Source organism: Gymnoscopelus braueri (genome assembly GCF_963280865.1).
Source record: "Gymnoscopelus braueri genome assembly, chromosome: 15".
NCBI classification, from domain to species: domain Eukaryota; kingdom Metazoa; phylum Chordata; class Actinopteri; order Myctophiformes; family Myctophidae; genus Gymnoscopelus; species Gymnoscopelus braueri.
Window position 1 is genome coordinate 34,733,922 of NC_137620.1, and position 21,376 is coordinate 34,755,297.

The following is a 21,376-nucleotide window of genomic DNA, read 5'->3' on the forward strand; positions in this document are numbered from 1 at the left end:
TGTTGTTGAACACATACACAGCTTAACGTCGGGAAAGTTAGACGACTCACTCGCCCAGGTGGTGTCAATAGTAGGCTACTAATCACCGTAATCGTAACAAAATTCAGAATCACAGCGCTGCCTGTTTCGGATTCCGCACGTTAAAGTATATTAATTCATTTGTTCGTCTATTTATTAACTGCGTCTGCTACTGCAGTCCCTGCGGTACATGAAAACTCCTGTTACAGTCAAGGATCACCTTCAACCTGGTGTTTGCACTTTCTCCATTTACGTCCGTACATCTATATAAACGTTCAGATATTAAATATAAAGTGCTTACCCCATGGCCACGGATGTTACAATTATGCACGGGACTCTCAAAAGTACCCGTATATTCTGTATTGTTCAATGAAAAGCATTTTAATCCGATCAATGGCCATTCTACTCTCATCTCATAATGTATTCGAGTGCAATACACCGACCAACCGATAGGGTCACTCAGTTGAAAGCTTATGGAGAAAATGGCCACCGATCAGATTAAAATGCTTTTTATTGACCAATACGGATGATACAGGTATTTCTGAGAGCCCGTATATACATGTAACATCCGTGGCCATGGGATAAGCACTTTATATTTGAAATATGAACGTTTATGTAGATGTACGGGCCATAAATGGAGAAAGTGCAAACACCAGGTTGAAGTTCATCCATGACGGTCGTGACAGTCGACCGTCGTGTATCCATGGCTTTTACTCCCTCTAACATTTCCCATGTTTTTAGTTTATTGAAATAATGTCATGCACATTTGTCCAGTGCATAGCCTACTGCAGGCCTTGTTGACTAGATTTAGAAGAGATTTGGAAGCTCTTGCTCCTGAAATGATCGATTATTTTTAAGGGGAAAAGCCATCATTTAACATGCAAGTCAATGGGTGAGAAGCAGAGATTGCCAGGCGCTGCCAGGCCTGGGTGTGACTAACTTCGCACCACCAGTCACAGAGTGGAGTGGGTGGGGCTTAGCGAAGGGTCCATTGCCTGTGTGTTTCAGCATGATTGGGCTGAACCATATTAGGATAGCTGGGGGGGTTATGATGTGCTGGTGTGATTGGTAAATTATGTTGTAGTGTGAAGAAGGAATTATTGAATAACCTGTGTAGTTGATGAGCATACTTGTGTGTTTTAAGGCTATTTATATTCATGTATTTATTGTATGTTTAGTTAGGTATTTATTATATGTTTTAGAAACACCCCTGTCAATGGTGCAGTCTAATGGTTTAGTCCAGGCTCATTAGCTCCAGCTGTGTATAAAATGCTGCTGCCATTTCACTTGAGAGAGAGCAGAGGGTGAGAAGCTAGACACTGCTATGCTTGGGTGTGTCATCTAAATGTCCTTGTATGGTCTTTTGTCATGTTTTGTGAATAAATACACCTTTGGGTTAAACCCTACTACGAGCACGTCTGTACTGTTCCAGTCGCTAACGCAGTCCTCCTCACAATTGGTGTGCCACGCTGCAAGCTTGTACATCTGCTATTTTTGCATAAAATTAAAAAAAATCTTAAAAATGTTTTAATAATTTTACACAAGTCTTCTCTTCTGGGGGTCCCTGGCACAAAACATTTTCAGATGGGGGTCTGAGGCCAAATACATATCAATTTAGGCTTGACTTGAAAATGTTTGAGAACCACTTCCCTAAGGTGTGCTGGTCTCTGGCTGATGAAACACAGGTCCTGATGGTAGCCTCCTCTCTAACGGCTGTTGAAGGACTCGGGGAGCTTAGAGTTGAGAATCAGCTCCAGGTGTTATCCGTCCAGCTTTCAAGTAGTTGCTGTTGGTTGAGTCATATCCCCACTTTGTGTGATGGGAATTACATTCCCCGATCACCATGGCATACTTCTCCCTGCATTTAGGCGATATAGTATGAGGCCATACAAATTCATTCATCTGATTAGTGTATGGAACCCGATGCTGCTTTGCACGGTGAAGTAAATGAATATAACTTTTTGCATGAAGAAATGCCTGCATCGTATCATTGGAACACTGAGTCACAGCGAGCGGTTTGGTATCAGATCAAACATAGTATCGGCGCGTCAGCCAGGTCCAACCACGGGTTCAACTCTGTATGAGACGAGAGCTCCTTTAACACATTGGGTGCCAGAGGTTTATTAAAATATTATACGTTGAGTGCCTGCATTTCTTCCATCCACTTGCGTTATACGTTTCGTGCTGTGAGAAGCCCCGACGCGGAAGTGCATGTAAACAAAGCGTGCGTGCGAGACGGCGGAGGGTCCCGACTAACGCCTGGAACAATAATATTTCTAACGCGATCCTCCATTGCAGCGTGATCGCCGATCGAAAACGGCTCGTTTTCACCACATTAAAAAGAAATGGAGATATTAAGCTTTTAGTCAAGGAGATAACATTGAAAACGCCGACCGGAAGGATTTTTGACATGGAGCCAGATCCAGCCTCTTCTTCTCAGAAACTCCTTGGGTGATGTCAAAGTTTCGTTTTAGCGCCCCACGTGGCCCACATGTATAAAAATAGAATTGGGTCAAAAACGGTCCGGACCGTTTTCGGCACTTCTCGTTTGGATCCTCAAAAACGGTCCGGACCGTTTTTGGCATTCAATGTGTTAATAGCACAGCTTTAACCATAATAATCTTGTTCTCTTGTGCTTTGGTGCAGGTTTGTGGTCATAACTTCGAGGCGGGCTCCCTGGGGCCCAGCACCATCGTGGGCAGTGCGGCCTTCAACATGTTTGTCATCATCGCGCTGTGTGTGTACGTCGTGCCCGACGGGGAGGTCCGGAGAATCAAGCACCTGCGCGTGTTCTTCGTCACGGCTGCCTGGAGCATCTTCGCCTACATCTGGCTCTACCTCATCCTCAGTGTGTTCTCCCCGGGAGAGGTGGAGGTGAGACTGGATGGATGGATGGATGGGTGGATGGTTGGATGGATGGATGGGTGGATGAGTGGACGCGATGACATTTGGATGCAATAATATTTTGCTTTTGCTCATAAAAAGGAAAAAAAAAGAAAATCAACTTGGGCAGACGTTTAGTTCTAGCCTGATTATCAGACTGAAGAGGCAGTCCACTCAGAGAGTGGGCGGGGTCTATGGTCTATGGTTCGACAGTTTAGAATCAGAAGCAAGGAAATAGCCGATCTACAAGCTCACAACACGCCGCAACGCGTGGGGGGCTTATACATCTGCTTATATATCTGCTAACAAAAAAATCTATCTTCAAATACTTTAGAGGGGTTTTCAACTGATTTTGACCCAGGGACCACCATCCTGACTAAGAGCAACCTGGGGACCACCACTATTGTGCGTGGTGGGTCCATCATAGACCCACCCCACTTTTTTCCCGATATCCGATATTTCAATATTGTCCAACTCCTTATTTCCGATACCGATATCAACCAATACCAATATATGCAGGCTTTTTCACCAAAAGTCAACTAATTGTCAGGAACATCACATATCTAATCAGATAAAATAGCTATAATATCAATATAATATCCAAAAAAATACAGTGATTTTGTTTGTTTTCAATGAAGTGAGTCCTGTGACTCAATGGTGAGTCCCACTAATCTTAGATTAGATGTTGGCCTATTTGACAGTGCAGAAGCATAATTGCTTGTATGCCTATAACATTAACGAGCGTCAACGAGTGTCAGCTGGACACAGACACACACACCTGCCCTCTGCAGTGCTCTAATTAGAAAGTGACTGGGGTCTGTCTCTTTTTTTCAGCAAAAGCCCTTGAATATTATGGAATATGATTAAGGATTACTGTGATTATGGAAAGCTCACATTTCATATCACACACACACACCATACAGTGAGAACTCCTGAAACTTATTAAAACCAAAAAAGAATTTTTTTTTTTTTTTTTATTATGAATGCATGGCCAGGGACCACCTGCAATACCTCCACGGACCACCAGTGGTCCGCGGACCACCAGTTGAAAACCCCTGAGAAAAAAACCACAAATCTTCTCTCATGGGGGTCCCTGACACAAAATATTTTCAGATGGGGGCAAAAACAAATTTGGGGGTCCATGACATGAAAACATTTGAGAACCCCTGGTTTTTGCAGTGGGCGACTTTTAACTTTCAGATCCCTATGCAGATCCCTATGCAGGTGGAGTATAAAACAGTTCAGTCCTCGCCGAACTTTGTTCAGCTCTGCCAAAGCGGGGGAAAAAAAGTTTGGCTCTGTCTGTATGAGTCAGGCTGAGTGAGGCTTCTTGTCAATGATGTATGGATGAGTGGTGAAATGAGAGAGCGAGACAAGGTCAGCATAGCAATGCCCCCCCTCCTCTCTCTCCCCGCTGTTTCTTCTCTTTCATGGATAAAAGGAGTGATGATGATAGAGGTCAACTCAATCCTTTTCTTTTTTCACACCGCTCTGTTCAAGTAAATAAAATATAAAAAGAATCATGGCGCTTCAACGGGCGCATCTCTGGAACCACTTGACTCACCCATCTGTGACTAAATTAAATGATGTTTCCCTCCCCCTCTCTCTCTCTCTTCTCTCCCTCGCCCCTTCTCTCTCTCTCTTCTCTCTCTCCCCCTCTATCTCATTCTCTCCCCATCTCCCTCAACCTCTCTCTCCCCCTCTCTCTTCTCTCTCTCTCTCTCTCCCTCCGTCTCCAACTCTCTCCATCTCTCTCTCCCTCTCTCTCCCCTCTCTATCTCACTCTATCCCCCTTTCTATCAATCCCCTTTCCCTCTCTCTCTCACACTCTCACACTCTCTGTTTCCCTCTTTCTCCCCCCCTCGCTCCCTCTCTACTCCCCCCCCCCCCCCCCCCTCTCTCTCTCTCTCTCTCTCTCTCTCTCTGTCTTCCTTCGTTGCATTGCTGTTTGAGTGTTTAGTGTTTCAGTGGACCACGATGGAAACAAGCCTTTGTCTTTTATCCTCGTTGTCGTTGTTTAAATGTGTTATGCTGTCAATACAAATATTCAATCAATCAATTAATACCCCCCTCCCCCCTCTCTCTCTCTCTCTCTCCCTCAGGTGTGGGAGGCGGTGTTGACCTTCATGTTCTTCCCGCTGTGCGTGGTGCAGGCGTGGGTGGCCGACCGCCGCCTGCTCTTCTACAAGTACGTGCGCAAGCGCTACCGCGCCGACAAGCACCGCGGCATCATCATCGAGACGGAGGGCGCGGACACGCCGGGGGGCCTGGACGGGCGGGGCGGCCTGGGCGGGGGCTTCACCAAGATGGATATCCTGGAGCTGGACGGACAGGTGGGCAAGCTGGTGGACAAAAGTACTCGACTCCACAGACAGAACTCGAGTCAAAGTGTGAATACGATCCCGGTCGAATTTTGACTTGAAGTACTTAAAAAAAAGAAAATGCTCAAATTGCATGCTTTTAAAAGTATTCAAAAGTGCAAATTATGAAGTACATTTTCTTTTTAATATCAATGCATTGCTGTATTAGACAAAGAAAAAAAAAGATTTTCAAGACATTTTCAATAATAGTGAAAATAGCAGATCTACGAGCTCACAGCTTGTAGATCTGCTATTTTCACTATATTTGAAGTAGGGCTTAAGTGGTTAATTAATCATGTCCCCTTTCTAGAAATAGAGTCAAAAGTACAACATTTGACTTTGATATGTAGTACAGTGAAAGTATCTCTAAAAATATGAATACTCAAGTACAGGTCCAGTACTCAAGTAAATGTACTTGGTCACCGCAGGTGGGGCTGAACTGTCACGTGGAAGGGGGGATGACGGAGGAGGGCGTAGCTAAGGATGAGGAGGACGAGGCCAGGAGGGACATGGCGCGCAACCTGAAGGAGCTCAAGCAGAGACACCCCGATAAAGACATGGAGCAGCTCATCGAGATGGCCAACTACCAGGTAAGATCGGATAAGACCGTGGTTCTAAACCCGTGGCTGATTTTGGGAGGCTTGTAGATCGTCTATTTTCACAATATTTATCTGTGGAACCGAGTCAAACTAAATCTAATGCCTCAACTCCTGCAATTCCAAGTGCTTGTCAGTGTAGGGGCTACTAGGAGGTCCCCAGTTCAAATATGATTATTTTGGGGAGAACCACTGAGATAAGATAAGATGGCGCTCGAGTGCACGGCGCAGTGGTAAAGTAGCTGCCCACCACCACGGTGTCTGGGGGTTCGAATCCACCGCGGCGCATCCGGCTTTGTCGCGTGTCTAATATGAACACAATTGGCCCGAGGGAAGCCAGGTGGGCAGGTGGGGAGGGTGATATTTGTCACTATACACATAATAATCTTACGGGCTAGGGGCGGCACCCGTCAGCAGGGAGTGTTGGGCGGGAGGAGTGCGGCGAAGGCTCTGCATTCTCCTGGTGTGGGCTCCTCACTGGCAGGGGAGTCATAATTCATAATTCAACGCAACACCATCAATAATTGCAGAATCACGTACAGTGAACGTTATTATACTTTTGAATTTTTCATTCGTTTTTGTTTTCATTTTGATTTGACTTTGTTTATCAACTAGACCGGCAGCGGTCTATTAGATCTATTTGATCTGATCATATCTTATCTCATGACAGAGCATGAATGAAGCATTGGAAGGCTGCAGAGAAACACACACACACACACACACACACGCACACACACACACACACACACACACACACACACACACACACACACGCACACGCACACACACAGATTAATGCTTTAGACTCCCAGAGGGAGATTTGCTTTTCACAGCCAGTGCAACACAGAAGCATACAGATATATAAACAGAGCAGTATACAGATAATAAAGACAATTCATCATGTCTCCATAAATACACCTGCACTTTACATCCCAGTGCACTACATTGTCCGACTGTTTGCTGCAATAGCAGAGTGGAGAAAACACCTGCTAAAGGGGTGTTTGAAAGGACCAGCCGTGAGAAAAACGTTCTGATGGATTTGAAGCATGTAGCCCCCTTATCATGAAGTCTTAGCTGGGATTGTTCATGGAGAGAAGTAATTGTGTTGATCAAAGCATTTAATTGTCTATAGTGAGTCCAAGACATTTAAAAATGTCGATCTGTTCTGCTGTCTTTCCTTGGATGGAGGTGTTCAGTGCAGTCGAATGAGGCATGTGTTTAATATGCTAATGCAGTTATTTGGTTTTGTCCACATTCAGCTGCCGGTGGTTATCAGTGCACCATTGTGTACAGTGAGAAATTGAGTTTTGATAGGCTGATACAGACTTAAGGGCCATTAAAACCAGGTAGGCATCGGTGTCATTTTAGATTTGAGCTATATATCGTCTCTGTCGGGTGGAAACCTCATTATGTCCAAAACTGTTAAGTTTCGAGATTCAAATTCAAAAGTATCAAAAATAGCAGATCTACAAGCATGAAACGCGTTGCTTCGCGCCGCATTTCGAGCTTGCAGATCTGCTATTTTTTAATACTTTTGTGTGACACTGTAGTATGATCAAGTAGTAGGGCATTTAATTTACGAAAAAACACAAAAAGCTAAAATATGGAGTTAAGAGGTTTCTGCCCGACAGCAACGATATATTAGCAACATATCTTTTTCAGAAAACTGTTAGGATTCAGAGGCCATTATTTTGTAGAATCGCCCCCAGGTCTTAATGGGTTAAGGGCCATTCACACCAAGCACCATGACTATAACTATAACGATAAGTATGTGAGCATCCACACTGATGAAGCATACATTCTATAAACAGTGGCACAAAGGCGCTGTGCAGTCCAGCTGTGTGAGAGCCCTGTACGGCAGTGTTGATTTTGTCGACTAAAACTATGACGATTTTTTTTCGTCGACTACCTTTTTTCACTGACGAAAACTAAATAAAAACTAGATAAAAACTAAGCTACAATGACTAAAACTAAGACTAAATATATTGCCAATTTCGTCAACAAATACAAACTAGGCTAAAATGTTAGGGAGGGACTAGAGGAGAAGAGTAGTTCCAGTAGAACTAAGACATGTCATTTTATGCTTGTTTGAGCTCGGGTGTCTGAAAATAGCAGATCTACAAGCTCACAACGCGTCGCAACGCGTCGCAGCGTGACGCGTTGTGTAGATTGTAGATCGGCTATTTTCAGCTTGATTGTAGCTTGTAGATCGGCTATTTTCAGCATGCAACCAAGTGTAAAATCAGGCATTACGACGCCATCAAGGCACCGCCAAAATGCATTTTAGTCGACTAAATCAACTGTAGATTTAGTCGACTAAAATCTTATGATATTTAGTCCACTAAAGCTAGACTAAAACTAAAACATTTCAGATGACTAAAATGTGACTAAAACTAAATTAAAATGTATTCAAAAGACTATGACTAAAACTAAATCAAAATGTGCTGTCAAAATCAACACTGCTGTACGGATAGGGGGAGAGAGAGCTCTCCGAGGTGCTGAAAGACCCATGCAATAGGTCAGGATATTATTACCAGCTAGCGTTCCTCATCTCTATCTGTCCAAAACTAAACTTTCCGAGGGTGAGTGAGACCCACTGCATTCCCAGATGTCCTTCTGATGGATTTTGAATGGCGGTCAACATTTCTCTCGTTCATAAAATCGCTCTGAAAGTGATCCAAACGATATCGTTTACGACTATGGTTACGGTCGTTATAGTTGTGCTGTGGACTCTGCCCTCCACTTCGGTTAGAATCATTTTTAAAACAACGTATTTATAGTTATCGTTACGGTTATTGTGCTCTGTTCTAATGGCGCTTTATTGTCATTGAGAATGGCAGTAGTCATCAGTTTATTTGAAGTATGTGGTGATGGGTGCGGGGCTGGCACAGTCATTTGTGCCGAGGTTGTAAAGGAAAGGGGACGGGGACTGAGGACACAGCCCTGAGGCGCTCCAGTATTGGCGATGACAGTTGATCCAGTACTTTGAACCAGGCCATACATAATTCATACGCAGCTGATGCCTACAGTACTGTACATCTAGCACAAGACCAAACAAACAGTGCCAAATGAGCATAGACAACGCAGTCGGGCAAAAAACCTTGTATCTCCATATTTCAATATTTTGATGGGTTTGTTCCAGTAAATTGAAGGGTCACGATGCGACGCATTTTGAGCTTGTAGATCTGCTATTTTTGCTGTTTTATAATCATTTTGAAATCGAAAGTGTCTAAGTGTGTCTGTGGGTTGTATCTAGTCCTCTATTGCTCTGATCATAACAATGGTCACTGGCCATTTGAAGTGTTAGACACTGAAGTGATTAGACCCCTGAACAGTGTTTGTGCGTGTGCGTGTGCAAGCCGCTGCACCCCTTGCGGCAAGGTCCCTGCCACAATTCTTGCTGTCACTGTAAATAAAACTGTGTTCGGTGGTGAGATGATGTGTGTAGGACAGGGGAAGCGTGTGGGAAAAGGAGGGCAGAGATGAGTGATTACACGTGGCAAAGGTCCCAGGAACATTGCAGCCACTTTGTGGTCCATGCATTAACTTGGCCGAGGCACCCATGCACCCCCTTAAGAGTGCCGTGTCCCTGGGCGACTCGCCTTGTTAAATTAAGCTTTGAAGACGAATTTGTAGTCAGCCTGCTCGGTGAGTTAATATTTAAAGTAATTCATTTTTAATGCTCTGCGCTGGCCGTGCGCACAGGTCAGAGGAATTGGCCGTTTCTTCAGCCAACAGTACAGAGATCAGTAGATTGAGATATGATAATGAGTTTGGAAAGGTCTGTTCTGTTGGATTACTCTCGCCTTGACCCTGCTGACCTTATAGGCATATATAGGCTACTACTGTATGTTGTCTCTGATGCCTGTTAACCCTTTAAGATCTGAGGCCGATTCTACGAATGCCTTCTAAATCAGTAGTTCTCACACATGTCACACTCACACTTTATTTTTTATTTTTTTTATGTTATTGAATATATATTTTTGAATAGCCAACGCTAAAATCTAAAATGACACAGATGTTCTCCCGGTTTTAATGGTTTAAAGATTAGGGAGATGTAGCCTGGGATCAATACCTTTTTCGGGTTTGTGATCCGGTCGGGAGCGGAAGTAACCCTACGTCACCAGGTGCGTCATCCGCGTCATCAGGTGGCCGGAACCCGCAAATCCGGAAAGACCTCACCCCAAAATAACTACGGCCGGGGATCAAGTGCATTGTAATAGGACCTACCTAATAAAATCCTTGATGTGGCGTAGCTTATTTTTTAAATATAAATGTGAGTGTACTTTCCGGAGACTATTTAGCGTCTGTCTACGTTTATTATCCCACGGGGAAATTGTATTCCATTTAAATAGGGATTGGGGAAACAAACAGGGTGAACCAAAACAAAGCGGCTCCGCCAAACCGGAACCCGCAACTTCCAGAAAGAGGAATTGCTTTTTTTTTTTTTTCAGTAGGCGTGGCCTAGACCGGATCACACGGGCCATTAATAAAGAATACCATTCGAGGTGGAAAGACTCGACTGAGATCACGTGACTGAGCGCCACGTGATGTCTAAGACGTCATGAAAAACACTCTCTTTTTTTTTTTTTTTTAATATTCAGAACCCAAGATATGATGATTTGAAGATTTGCTGCTCCATTCACTTCTTGTTTAACTTCTTACTGAAAAAGGCTGTATCTCGGCTCCTGAGCACTTTTTTTTAACAATGAATTTTGGCTGTGGCACTCAGAACCAAACTGCCATAAATAAGAATGGCACTGAATGAGTTAAGGGAGATGAGAGACTTACTTAATATTCACTCTAACACAGTGGTGGACAAGTACAGGTATTTCTTTTTTTCTTATTTTTTTTGCAAGCTCATGAGTTTCACTCCGCTGCATTTTAGATATAAATATTGAACTTTTGACTCCACTAGATTTCTAGGGAGAGAGTATTGGGATGCAAACTTACAAAAATGTATTATGAATTAAGTTCATAACTTGAGCCCTATTTCAAAAAGGGAGATCTACAAGCTCTAAGAGAGCTTGTAGATTGGCTATTTGAGTAAAAGTACAAAGGTATTGGCATCAAAATATACTTACAGTAAACAGTAAAAGTACTCATTGTGCAGAATGTCCATTTCACAAGTTCAAAATGCATAAAATGGGTTGCGGTGCATTGTGAGCTTGTACATCTGCTATTTTCAAATGGCCAAAATATACAGGGCTGAAGTGGTTAGTGTGTTTTGTAATAATAATCAAAATCTACAAAGTAATTAGTAACTAAAGTTTTCTTATAATTGTAGTGGAGTAAAAGTACAATATTTGTCTCTGAGATGTGGGGGTAAAAGTAATGAAAATTGTAAATACTGAAGAAAGTAAAATTACCTCAACATTTTACTTAAGAACAGTACTTGAGTACATGTACTTAGTTACTTTACAGCACAGACAGATCTCCATTAAATATGTGAGACCTAGCCGCTTCCTTCAGTATACTGAAACACCCCTACTGTTTGAACAATCCTTGAATACAAATATGAAGTGATGACTATCTCACTATACCGTTTGATGACGGCTTGAACAATTCTGAAATATGAATATAAAGTGCGTCAGGAGCAAAGGGAGGACGCAGCTAGAGAAGCTATTGTGTCGCCCACTATGTTATTTGAACATCCAATTATCTTCACTCTTGATAAAACTTCTGAGAGTCATAATAGCTGCAGGGGCGGATCTACGGTAGGCCGGGATAGGGTCAGGCCTTACCGGAATGAACCTGGGCCATCCCAGCTTTACCGACCTTAAATTTCAGATCAAGTTGTCAGCCAGGCAGCTCTGTGTGCTTTGTTATGTCTTCTAAGATCAACTCAGGCCGACAGACAGACGTAATACACTCACATATCTATTCACTGCACCCTGTCACCGGCAGATTCTCCTTCTGTGATTAGGTGTCTGTCACTCACCTACCTGCTTTGCATTAAGCCGCGGCATGACACTCACACACAGTGGTGTAAAGCACATTTACTCAAGTACTGTACTTAAGTACAATTTTGAGGTCTTTTTTACTTTGTTCAGTATTTGCAATTTTTAATACTCACTACATCTCAGAGGAAAATATTGTTCTTTTACTCGACTACAATTATTTGAAACATTTAATTACTAGTTACTTTGTAGATTTTTATTATTATTACAAAACACACTAATCACTTCAACCGTATATATTTGGCCATTTGAAAATAGCCGATCTACAAGCTCACAATGTGTCGAGATGTGACGCATCGTGAGCTTGTAGATTGAACTAGGTTGAATTGAACATTCTGCACAATGAGTACTTTTGATTCTCGATTCTTGAAACCGTAGCAAACGCAGCCATAATGCTGCCGCCGAATAACGTTTGTCCAGAGCAAACCTTTTTTGACGGCAAGCCGCCAGCTACTAAATCTACAGCAGCAACCGTGCCAGCAGAGGCTCTGTATGGGATTGTAATCGCTGATGCTGAACACACTTGTTTCATCGTGGACATCAAACGGAAAATGGATCAAGAGGAGTTCTCCACATTAATTGAAGTACTGGACTTATTTTCCAAATATGTACGTCTAATATTGGCAGAATCCAGACTTGCCTGAAATCGTCTATGTTGACTGGACGCCTGAACAACTTGACACTTTTGCGATGACATTATCAGGGTTTTCAACTCAAAGCCCAGACGACTCCGCCTTGTATATTGATATATATTAATACAGCGTCACAATCATTTTAACACTTTAACCATATTTTATACTTTGGCTATTCAAAAATAGCAGATCTACATGCTCATAGCTTGTCACTTTGTGCCGTGCTATGAGCTTGTAGATCTGCTATTTTATCTTTGAATATATATATATATATATATATATATATATATATTTAAAATAAATACAAATTTAAGAGCAAATTTTTAACTCAAATCTTTGCTTCTGGAGGTCCCTGGCACAAAATATTTTTGAGTTGGGGGCCCGGTCCGCAGCCAAAAACATTTTGGGGATCCTTGACACATGAACAAGTTTGAGAGCCACTGATCTAAATAACATTCATTGTCAAGATTCTTCAAGTGGGCCCTGATCCAGAAAAGGTTAGCATAATAGTCCTTGACCAAGTCACTGAACGAGCAGTTTGGCAGCCTTGTCGCACGCATGGCCGCCCGCCTCCGCCGTCTGTGTGCGTGTGTGAGTGAATGTAGCGTGAGCTCTGGAAACAAGGGTGTTATATAAACGCCCATCAGAACAAACATGGCTGGATGCATCGCCTTATGTTCTTCCAGCTGTCACAGTGATATGTGAGCCACGCGCAGCCAGTTTAGAACAACAAAAGTTAGAGGAACATATTGTAGTGTGTGTCCCCCCCCCCGAGGGCTGTGCTTTGGACAGGAGGAGGGACTACCCAGCATGCCTCGGGGGCGCACACACACACACACACACACACACACACACACCAGTTTTGGTTATAATCTTTTATTGTCATTTAATTAAGTTGTTGTTTGCCTTGGGAATGCGTTGAGGGCAGAAATGGTTTATTTTGTGTTATCATTTACTTTGTGTGGTAAACCATATTATCTGATATACTTTGTAGACAATGTATCATGAATTTAAACTTTATATATACATTTTCTATATTGGTCTGTAGTTGTTTTTGTTGTACTTTTTTTTACCTATTGTACTGCCTGTACCCTTTAAAAATGTCAATTAAGTATATTCAATCAAACAAAAAAAGTTTTGTAAGTCCAATATAAATGGAAAAAAAACTTTTGTTCCAACCGATCAAATGAAGTTATTATTTAGTCACCGGTTATTGTTATACTTTTCATTGGTTGAATACTTATCAAATCCACAGACAGATTTAACCACTCTCAACCTGGTGTCTCTCCCTATTTTGGCCATTTCATGGCAAACATTTTCACTTTTACACTTTTTCAGAGCTGAAATATGGAGATACAAGGTTTAAGCCCTTTTTAGCATTAATATTCCTATGGAAATGTCTTGTCCCTCGAAGCAGAAAGCCATCAGTCATCAGCATAATCTCCTAGAAACAGCAAGGAGAGCTGTCTAGCCACGCTGTCCTGTGAGACATCATCATGTCTGACTACAGTATACTGCAGTGGTTCTCAACTTTTTTTCTGGATCAGGGCCCACTTGAAAATCTCCAGTGTTCCCGGCCCACCCACCCGACCAAAGTATCAACAAGAGCTTGTGACTAAATAATAACTGTATTGGATCCATCTGAACACAGATTCTTATTTTCCATTTCCTGAAAAAACAACTGTTTTTGGACATACAAGGATTCCACCTGACAGCGACGATATCTGATATATTTACATTTACGTAGATGAGTGAGTGGTTGGAGACACGGTCTGACGTATTGTGTTAAATATTACGTCCAAAACCGTTGCTTTTCAGGGAATGGAAAAAAAATAAACCTGTGTTCCAATGGATCCAATAGAGCACCGAAGTCCTGACGTCACTGCCAGTAGAGGGCGCATTCCGCAGGTTCATGGCTTTACTTTTTGTATTGATATCCTCATCGGGGAATCTTAGATCGCTTCATATAAGAACTGTGTTCCAAAAATAAACACACCACCCTGGCGTTTTTACTCATATGGATATGAAGCATCGACTGAAGGTGTAAATGTACACATTTACCCAAATAGTAACACAATATAAACACTAGAAACGAGTCAAACAACCCAAAGACTACATTTCCCATGAACGCGGCTGCTGTGGGGACAGTGATTTCAGACCCGGAAGTAGTAGTTCTTAAGACTTTTAAGGCAGAATTAATTCCATTTTCGCCAGAAACAGGCTGTATCAAATATGAATGAATATCATCAACGATGCAGAGCCACCCCCCTGACAAAAACGCCAGGGTGTTGTGTTCATGTTTGGAACACAGTTCTTACATGACGTGATCTAAGATTCCCAAATGAGGTTTTTAACACAAAAAATATAGTCACGAACCCGTGGAACAGCGCCCTCTAGTGACAGTGACGTCAGACTTCGGTGCTCTATGTAGTTATTATTTAGTCATAAGCTCGTGTTAAAGGGCTAGTTCACCCAAAAAAAACTCACCTTTTTCCTATCGATTAATCACCCCACGGAGACTTGAATTCGTGGATATTTTTTAGTTTTTGTTGCATTCCTAAGCCAATAATTTGATGACCAGCAGACCGGTAGGAGACTCTCTGTGTCTCCTACCGGAACCGCTGCCGGTCATCAAATTATTGGCTTAGGAATGCGACAAAAACTAAATAATATCTATCCCTTAACTATCCCTTTAATACTCCCTTTAGGCTTAGGAATGCGACAAAAACTAAATAATATCTATCCCTTAACTATCCCTTTAATACTTCTCAATGTGTTGAATATTTATAAAACCCACAGACACACTGAACCAGTCCAGTTTCAACCTGGTGTCCCTATTTTGGCAGGGTCATTGTAGGTGAAAAATGACAAACATTTTCACGATTTTTCAAACATGATAGCATTAAAAAAAAAAGCAGAAATACGGAGATACAAGGTTTAAGCAATGACTTAGCATTAGTATTCCTATGGAAAGTGTCTTGTCCCTCGAAGCAGAAAGCCATCAGTCATCAGCATAATCTCCTCGAAACAGCAAGGGAGAGCTGTCTCACCATGCTGTACTGTGAAACATGATCAGACATCATCATGTCTGACTATACTGCAGTGGTTCTCAACTTTTTTTCTGGATCAGGGCCCACTCTCTATGAAGCGTTGGCGACCCACCCATCTGACCACTTAACTGTTAAGTGGTCGGATGGGGGGCCGCGTGCATTTTCAGAGCATGTTTATTGTGATGGTGAATCAGTCGATTGTGTTTCGATCAATGAAACCAACAGCAGTATCACAACTTTTCAAGGTTTTAAAGGAGTAGTTCACCCAAAAAAGGACTTAATTTCTATCAATTACGCACGCCATGAAGCCTTGAATTCATGGAGATTTTTTAGTTTTTTGTCACATTCCTAAGCCAATGATTCGTAGTTCCTCCTACCCGGTCATCAAATTATTGGCTTAGGAATGCGACAAAAACTAAAAAAATCAACATGAATTCAAGGCGTGTGTAATTGATAGAAAATAAGTCATGTTTTGGGTGAACTACTAGTTTAAAGAACAAAATACCATGACATTTATATATTTATTTATATATTATCGTTCAAATCTAAGTGCTTTGCCAATTTATTTGGGAGGCCCACTTGCAATATACCTATGGCCCACGGCCCACCGGTTGAGAACCACAGTTTTTTTAGAGAAAATTATGTTACTATGTCAGTGGTTCTCAAACCTTTTCACAGCAAGGACCCCCAAAATGATATGTATTTGGCCGCGGACCCCCATCTCAAAATATTTTGTTCCAGGGACCCCCCAGAAGCAAAGATTTGAGTTACAAATGTTTGCTTTAAAAAATATATATATTCAAAGGTTTGCACAAATGTTCACGATTTTTCAAAAATAGCAGATGTACAAGCTCATAGCGCTATGTATATCTGCTATTTTTGAATAGCCAAAGTATAAAAGGTTAAAGTGGTTCAAATTATTCTGATGCTATATTAACACATTTTGCTGGGGACCCCCTGGAACGCCCCCACGGACCCCTGGGGGTCCCCGGACCCCACTTTGAGAACAAATGCTGTGTAGATATTTTCAAAAACATAAGGTTTCTTCCTGACAGCGACGAAAATGGACTCGATGATCGTCATTTATTGATCCGCTATTGTCTCTCTGAGGTGTTGCATGTGGATGGGTCATTTATATGAATCTGTTTATATGGTTGTTTTGCCCAGACGCTCGTGCAACAGCCGAAGACCAGAGCATTCTACCGCATCCAGGCAACAAGGATGATGATCGGAGCAGGGAACATCCTAAAGAAGCACGCTGCGGACCAGGCCCGTAAGGTACAGGACTGTATAACACACACACATACAGGCACACATGCATACATGCACACACACACACACACACACACACACACACACACACACACACACACGTTTGTGATAGTACTGTTATACTTGTGAGGACTTCAACATGTTAGGAAGGTGATTTTATTTCATGATTTTATGCTATTAAAATTTTTGTTGGGGTCATTTTTAACCGTAACCTTAAAGCTGAAACCATAGCCGATCTGCAAGCTCACGATGCGATGCAGTGTGACGCGTTGTGAGTTTATACATTGGCTATTTCCGGCGTACGACACTGGCATGCAACTAAGTATAAATCCGGCATAACGCTAACTTTATAATGCCTAAACCTAACCTTTAAAGGTCTAATTCTATCACATCTTTTCCTGGCTCTACAAATCACCCTATAACCATAAAACAACCATTTCTCTCTTGAGGACCATGAAAATTTGTCCTCATAATTGTCTCAAATTATATTATACTTCAAATTTCAGAGTTGCAGAGTTGAATTTACCACAGGAACACTAGCATCCCTCTTTTGGGGCCAATAATATGTGAAAAACGATCTACAAACACGACACATTGTGAGCTTATAGATCGGCTATTTTCAATAAAGAGATTTGGTGTAGACTAGTTGGGCGCTTAGTAATAGACCACTGTCGGACTCCGGTCAACAAACTATGTAGGGTTTAAGTTGGTAATTAATTTGCTTTGCTTACAACCCAACTCGTACGTTTGTGTGTGTGTGTGTGTGTGTGTGTGTGTGTGTGTGTGTGTGTGTGTGTGTGTGTGTGTGTGTGCGTGTGCGTGCGTGTGTCTGTCTCCAGGTGGTGAGCAGTCATGAGACCCAGGCCCAGGAGTACGACCCTTACACCATCAGGATGGAGTTTGAGCCTGCTCTCTACCAGTGCTTTGAGAACTGCGGCTCCCTCAAACTGACCGTTTCGCGCCGTGGAGGAGACGCCGGCGTCACTGTCAAGGTGGGTGTGTGGACCCGAGGCTGCCTGTGGACGCGGAAACATCTCACACACACACACACACACACACACACACACACACACACACACACACACACACACACACACACACACACACACACGTTTGTATTACTATACTTGTGAGGACATCAACATTTTAGGAAGCCGATTTTATGATTGATTTATGATTTTTTGGGGGCATTTTTAACCGCAAGTCTAAAGCCGAAAAATAGCAGATCTACAAGCTCACAACATGTCGCACTGCGACACGTTGTGAGCTTCTAGATCGGCTATTTTCCAGTGTTTGACAGCGCCGCACAACGAAGTATGAAATAGGGAAAAATCTACAACCCGACCCCTAAACCTAACCTCTAAATGTCGAATCCTAAACCTGACCTCAACCTGAATCTTGTTCTAATTGTAAACATATCTCTAAAAAAAATTCAACCATAAAACAAAAATAATTCTCATGAGGACCAGGACAATGGTCTATTTCTCAAAATCTACTATACTTGTGGGGTCCTCACAAGTATAGTAACACACACACACACACACACACACACACACACACACACACACACACACACACACACACACACACACACACACACACACACACACACACACACACACACACACACACACATGGAGGGAGTTCTCCAGTGGCGGACAAAGTACTTTTGTACTTTTACTCAAGTTAGATTTGGAATGCAGGACTTTTACTTGTAAACAGCGTATTTCCACATTGTGGTACAGTGTTGGTACTTTTACTTAAATATGCTTCTTCTTCCACCACTGACTAGTCTAGATGTCACACAGAGACACCCAATTGTCTGGGTTGTCACTCACATGTCAAGTCATCAGCTCTACGCTAGTACTCAACCCCAGTACTCAAGTCAAAGTAATAGATACTCCTGGTCAAATACTACTCCACTACAAGTGAAAGTTGCTCTTTCAAATTTGTTCTTGAGTTAAAGTACTGGAGTGCTTGCTTTAAAAAAATACTGAAGCATTCAAACGTCCTTGCTTTACAAAAATAATTAAGTATTCAAAAGTACAAATTACAAAGTACAATTAATTCTCTATGAGTCTTGTTTTCGGACTCTTCCAGACTCTCCTAAAAGAGGCTTTGATAATCGTTACATACAGCATCCCTTTGTAGTCAAACGCCAGGAGAGAGAACAAAGGAATGGAAGGAAAGAGGAGAGGAGAGGAGAGGAGAGGAGAGGAGGGGAGGGGAGGGGAGAGGAGAGGAGAGGAGAGGAGAGGAGAGGAGAGGAGAGGAGAGGAGAGGAATAGTAATTTGAACATGAACATTTACATAATGAATCTGATTTTGTCAAGCATACAGAATCTCAATCTATGATCACAAGCCTGAACACTGTTTTGCAAAACATTCCCAATTATCTGTCTGCCTCAGTCAGATCACTTCATTGTATTCCCTTACTCCCATACGCTGGTTGTGCGGCATCTCACTGTATAGACACTCGAGGGAGGAGAAATGGGGAAAATACACAGACGTAACTTTTTACACAGAGGATTTGACTGTGTAGGGGATGAAAGGAGCTGAGAGAAGCAGCCATGTTGTACAGTACTATCTTCAAAGTTTCTCTCTGACCAGAGGGCCTTCTATAACAATGTTCCCTTCTCTTGTTCTCTCACACCGTCCTCCCTGCAAACTCTTCTCCACTTTTTACGGGGCCAGAGCTCTCAGCTCTGGACCTGTTTTAATGTTCCCCTCTTTTTTCTTCCGCCACTTTTCGCAGTTCTGGGTGAACCGTGCATACGCTTTTTACGAAACTTGGCCATATGGTAGATGGTCATGAAAAACTATCAAGAAATAATTCTCACAATCTTTCGTCAAAAGGTGGCGCTATAGCAAAATGCCAACTTTGAACAGGTACAACTCATGCCCTGTTTGACCTACAGCCATGAAACTTCAATATACATATGCGTCTACTCATGATCAACAACTTTCACACTCTGACTTTTGACCTCTGACCTTTAGATCTCCCACCATTTTGAATAATATGAAAAACAGTTAAAACCTATCTCCTCCTGGGATTTTTTAGTAATCTGCACGAAACGTTTTACACATGAACTTTGAACCTATGCCGAAAAACTGATGCAAAAGATTTTCCATAAGTGAAAAAATGAAGCTTTAATGAGCCAATGAATATTGCAGTTTTATGACAATTATTCATCTGCCCCTAACACATACATGCAGACTCACATTTCTTTGAAACTTTGCGGTAATGTTGAGGGTCATTCCAAATATCACTGAAACCAATCTTACTCCAATTGGTCAAAGGGGGGCGCTATAGCGATTTTTTTTAAATGCAAACTTTAAACAGGCAAAAGTCATGCCTCGTTTGGCCGACAGCCATTAAACCTGCTTACACATGTGCCTTGACTCATGAGGAACACATGTATCACGTTAACCAGTAAGCTCCGCCCTTAGATTGTCTGCAATTTTGAGCAGTTTGAAAAACACTTAAACCCAGGATTTTTCAGCTATTTGCGTGAAACTGTATCATCTGTGTGATCTCCTTTTTCACAGGTTCTTGTCTGTTGGTCCAATGGCTTCTCCTTAAGCGAGTGCCTCACGACCGCAAGGTTGCCGGTTCAAGCCTCACTTGATGCAGACTCATTTAAGTTGAATTGCAAAAAACATGACTGTATCAATGAATACATATGCAAACGGTAAAGATAACATGAAATGCTTATTTGAGAGTATGTTTTTTTCAATGTATGACGTACTTCATTGTGAAAATATCCGATCTACAATCTCACAACTTTTCAGATAGCAACGTTTTGTGAGCTTGTAGATCGGCTGCTTTCACTGGTTTCGGTTTCGAGGAGACATACAATTTCTCTATTGGTAAATGGTTTGTGAACGAGTGATCTTAGTGTTAGTGAAACAGGGGCTTGGTTCATGACAGAAGGCAAAAGTGTATGATCTTCAACAGACAACTTCAGCCTGGATGAAGCTATAGCACTACTTGTAGTGTCTCATTCTGTGAGTCCGAAGGTTGAGAGTTTGATTCCTGTCAATGGCAATAGGTTGAGCTGTCTGTTTCTCTCACTCTGTCTGTCTATCTGGCTCTGTCTGTAGGTGGGTCATTCCACTTTTCAATTGCATCGCACAAAACATGACTGCATCAAATAATGCATGTGCAATTTTTTAAGACATTACAATCTAATATTTAATTCAGACACTGTGAAACCACATGTTGCTTTTCACTTGGCAGGATGTAAAATGTCATCTCTCTCTCTCTCTCTCTCTCTCTCTCTCTCTCTCTCTCTCTCTCTCTCTCTCCTCTCTCTCTCTCTCTCTCTCTCTCTCTCTCTCTCTCTCTCTCTCTCTCTCTCTCTCTCTCTCTCTCTCTCTCTCTCTCTCTCTCTCTCTCTCTCTCTCTCATTCACCAGGTCAGGTCTGTTGGTCCAATGGCTTCTCGCTTAAGTGTGTGCCTTAGAACCTCAAGGTTGCCAGTTCAAGCCCCACTTGATGCAGACTTCATTTAAGTTGCATTGCACACAACATGATTGTGTCAATTAATGCAAGTGCAATTGTTAAAGATAACCTGAAATGCTTATTGAGAGTATGTCTTTTCAA

At 42.2% G+C, this 21,376-nt stretch overlaps 1 protein-coding gene across 1 annotated transcript in view; it reads left to right on the plus strand.

Annotated features, from left to right (window-relative positions):
• slc8a4b (solute carrier family 8 member 4b) overlaps nucleotides 1-21,376 on the plus strand; it is a 178,845-nt gene that overhangs the window by 88,048 nt on the left and 69,421 nt on the right. The window contains exons 5-9 of the mRNA XM_080451065.1: nucleotides 2,665-2,892; nucleotides 5,004-5,234; nucleotides 5,690-5,851; nucleotides 16,667-16,777; nucleotides 17,611-17,763. Coding sequence (XP_080307191.1) covers nucleotides 2,665-2,892; nucleotides 5,004-5,234; nucleotides 5,690-5,851; nucleotides 16,667-16,777; nucleotides 17,611-17,763 — 885 coding nt within the window. The remainder of the gene's footprint in view (nucleotides 1-2,664; nucleotides 2,893-5,003; nucleotides 5,235-5,689; nucleotides 5,852-16,666; nucleotides 16,778-17,610; nucleotides 17,764-21,376) is intronic.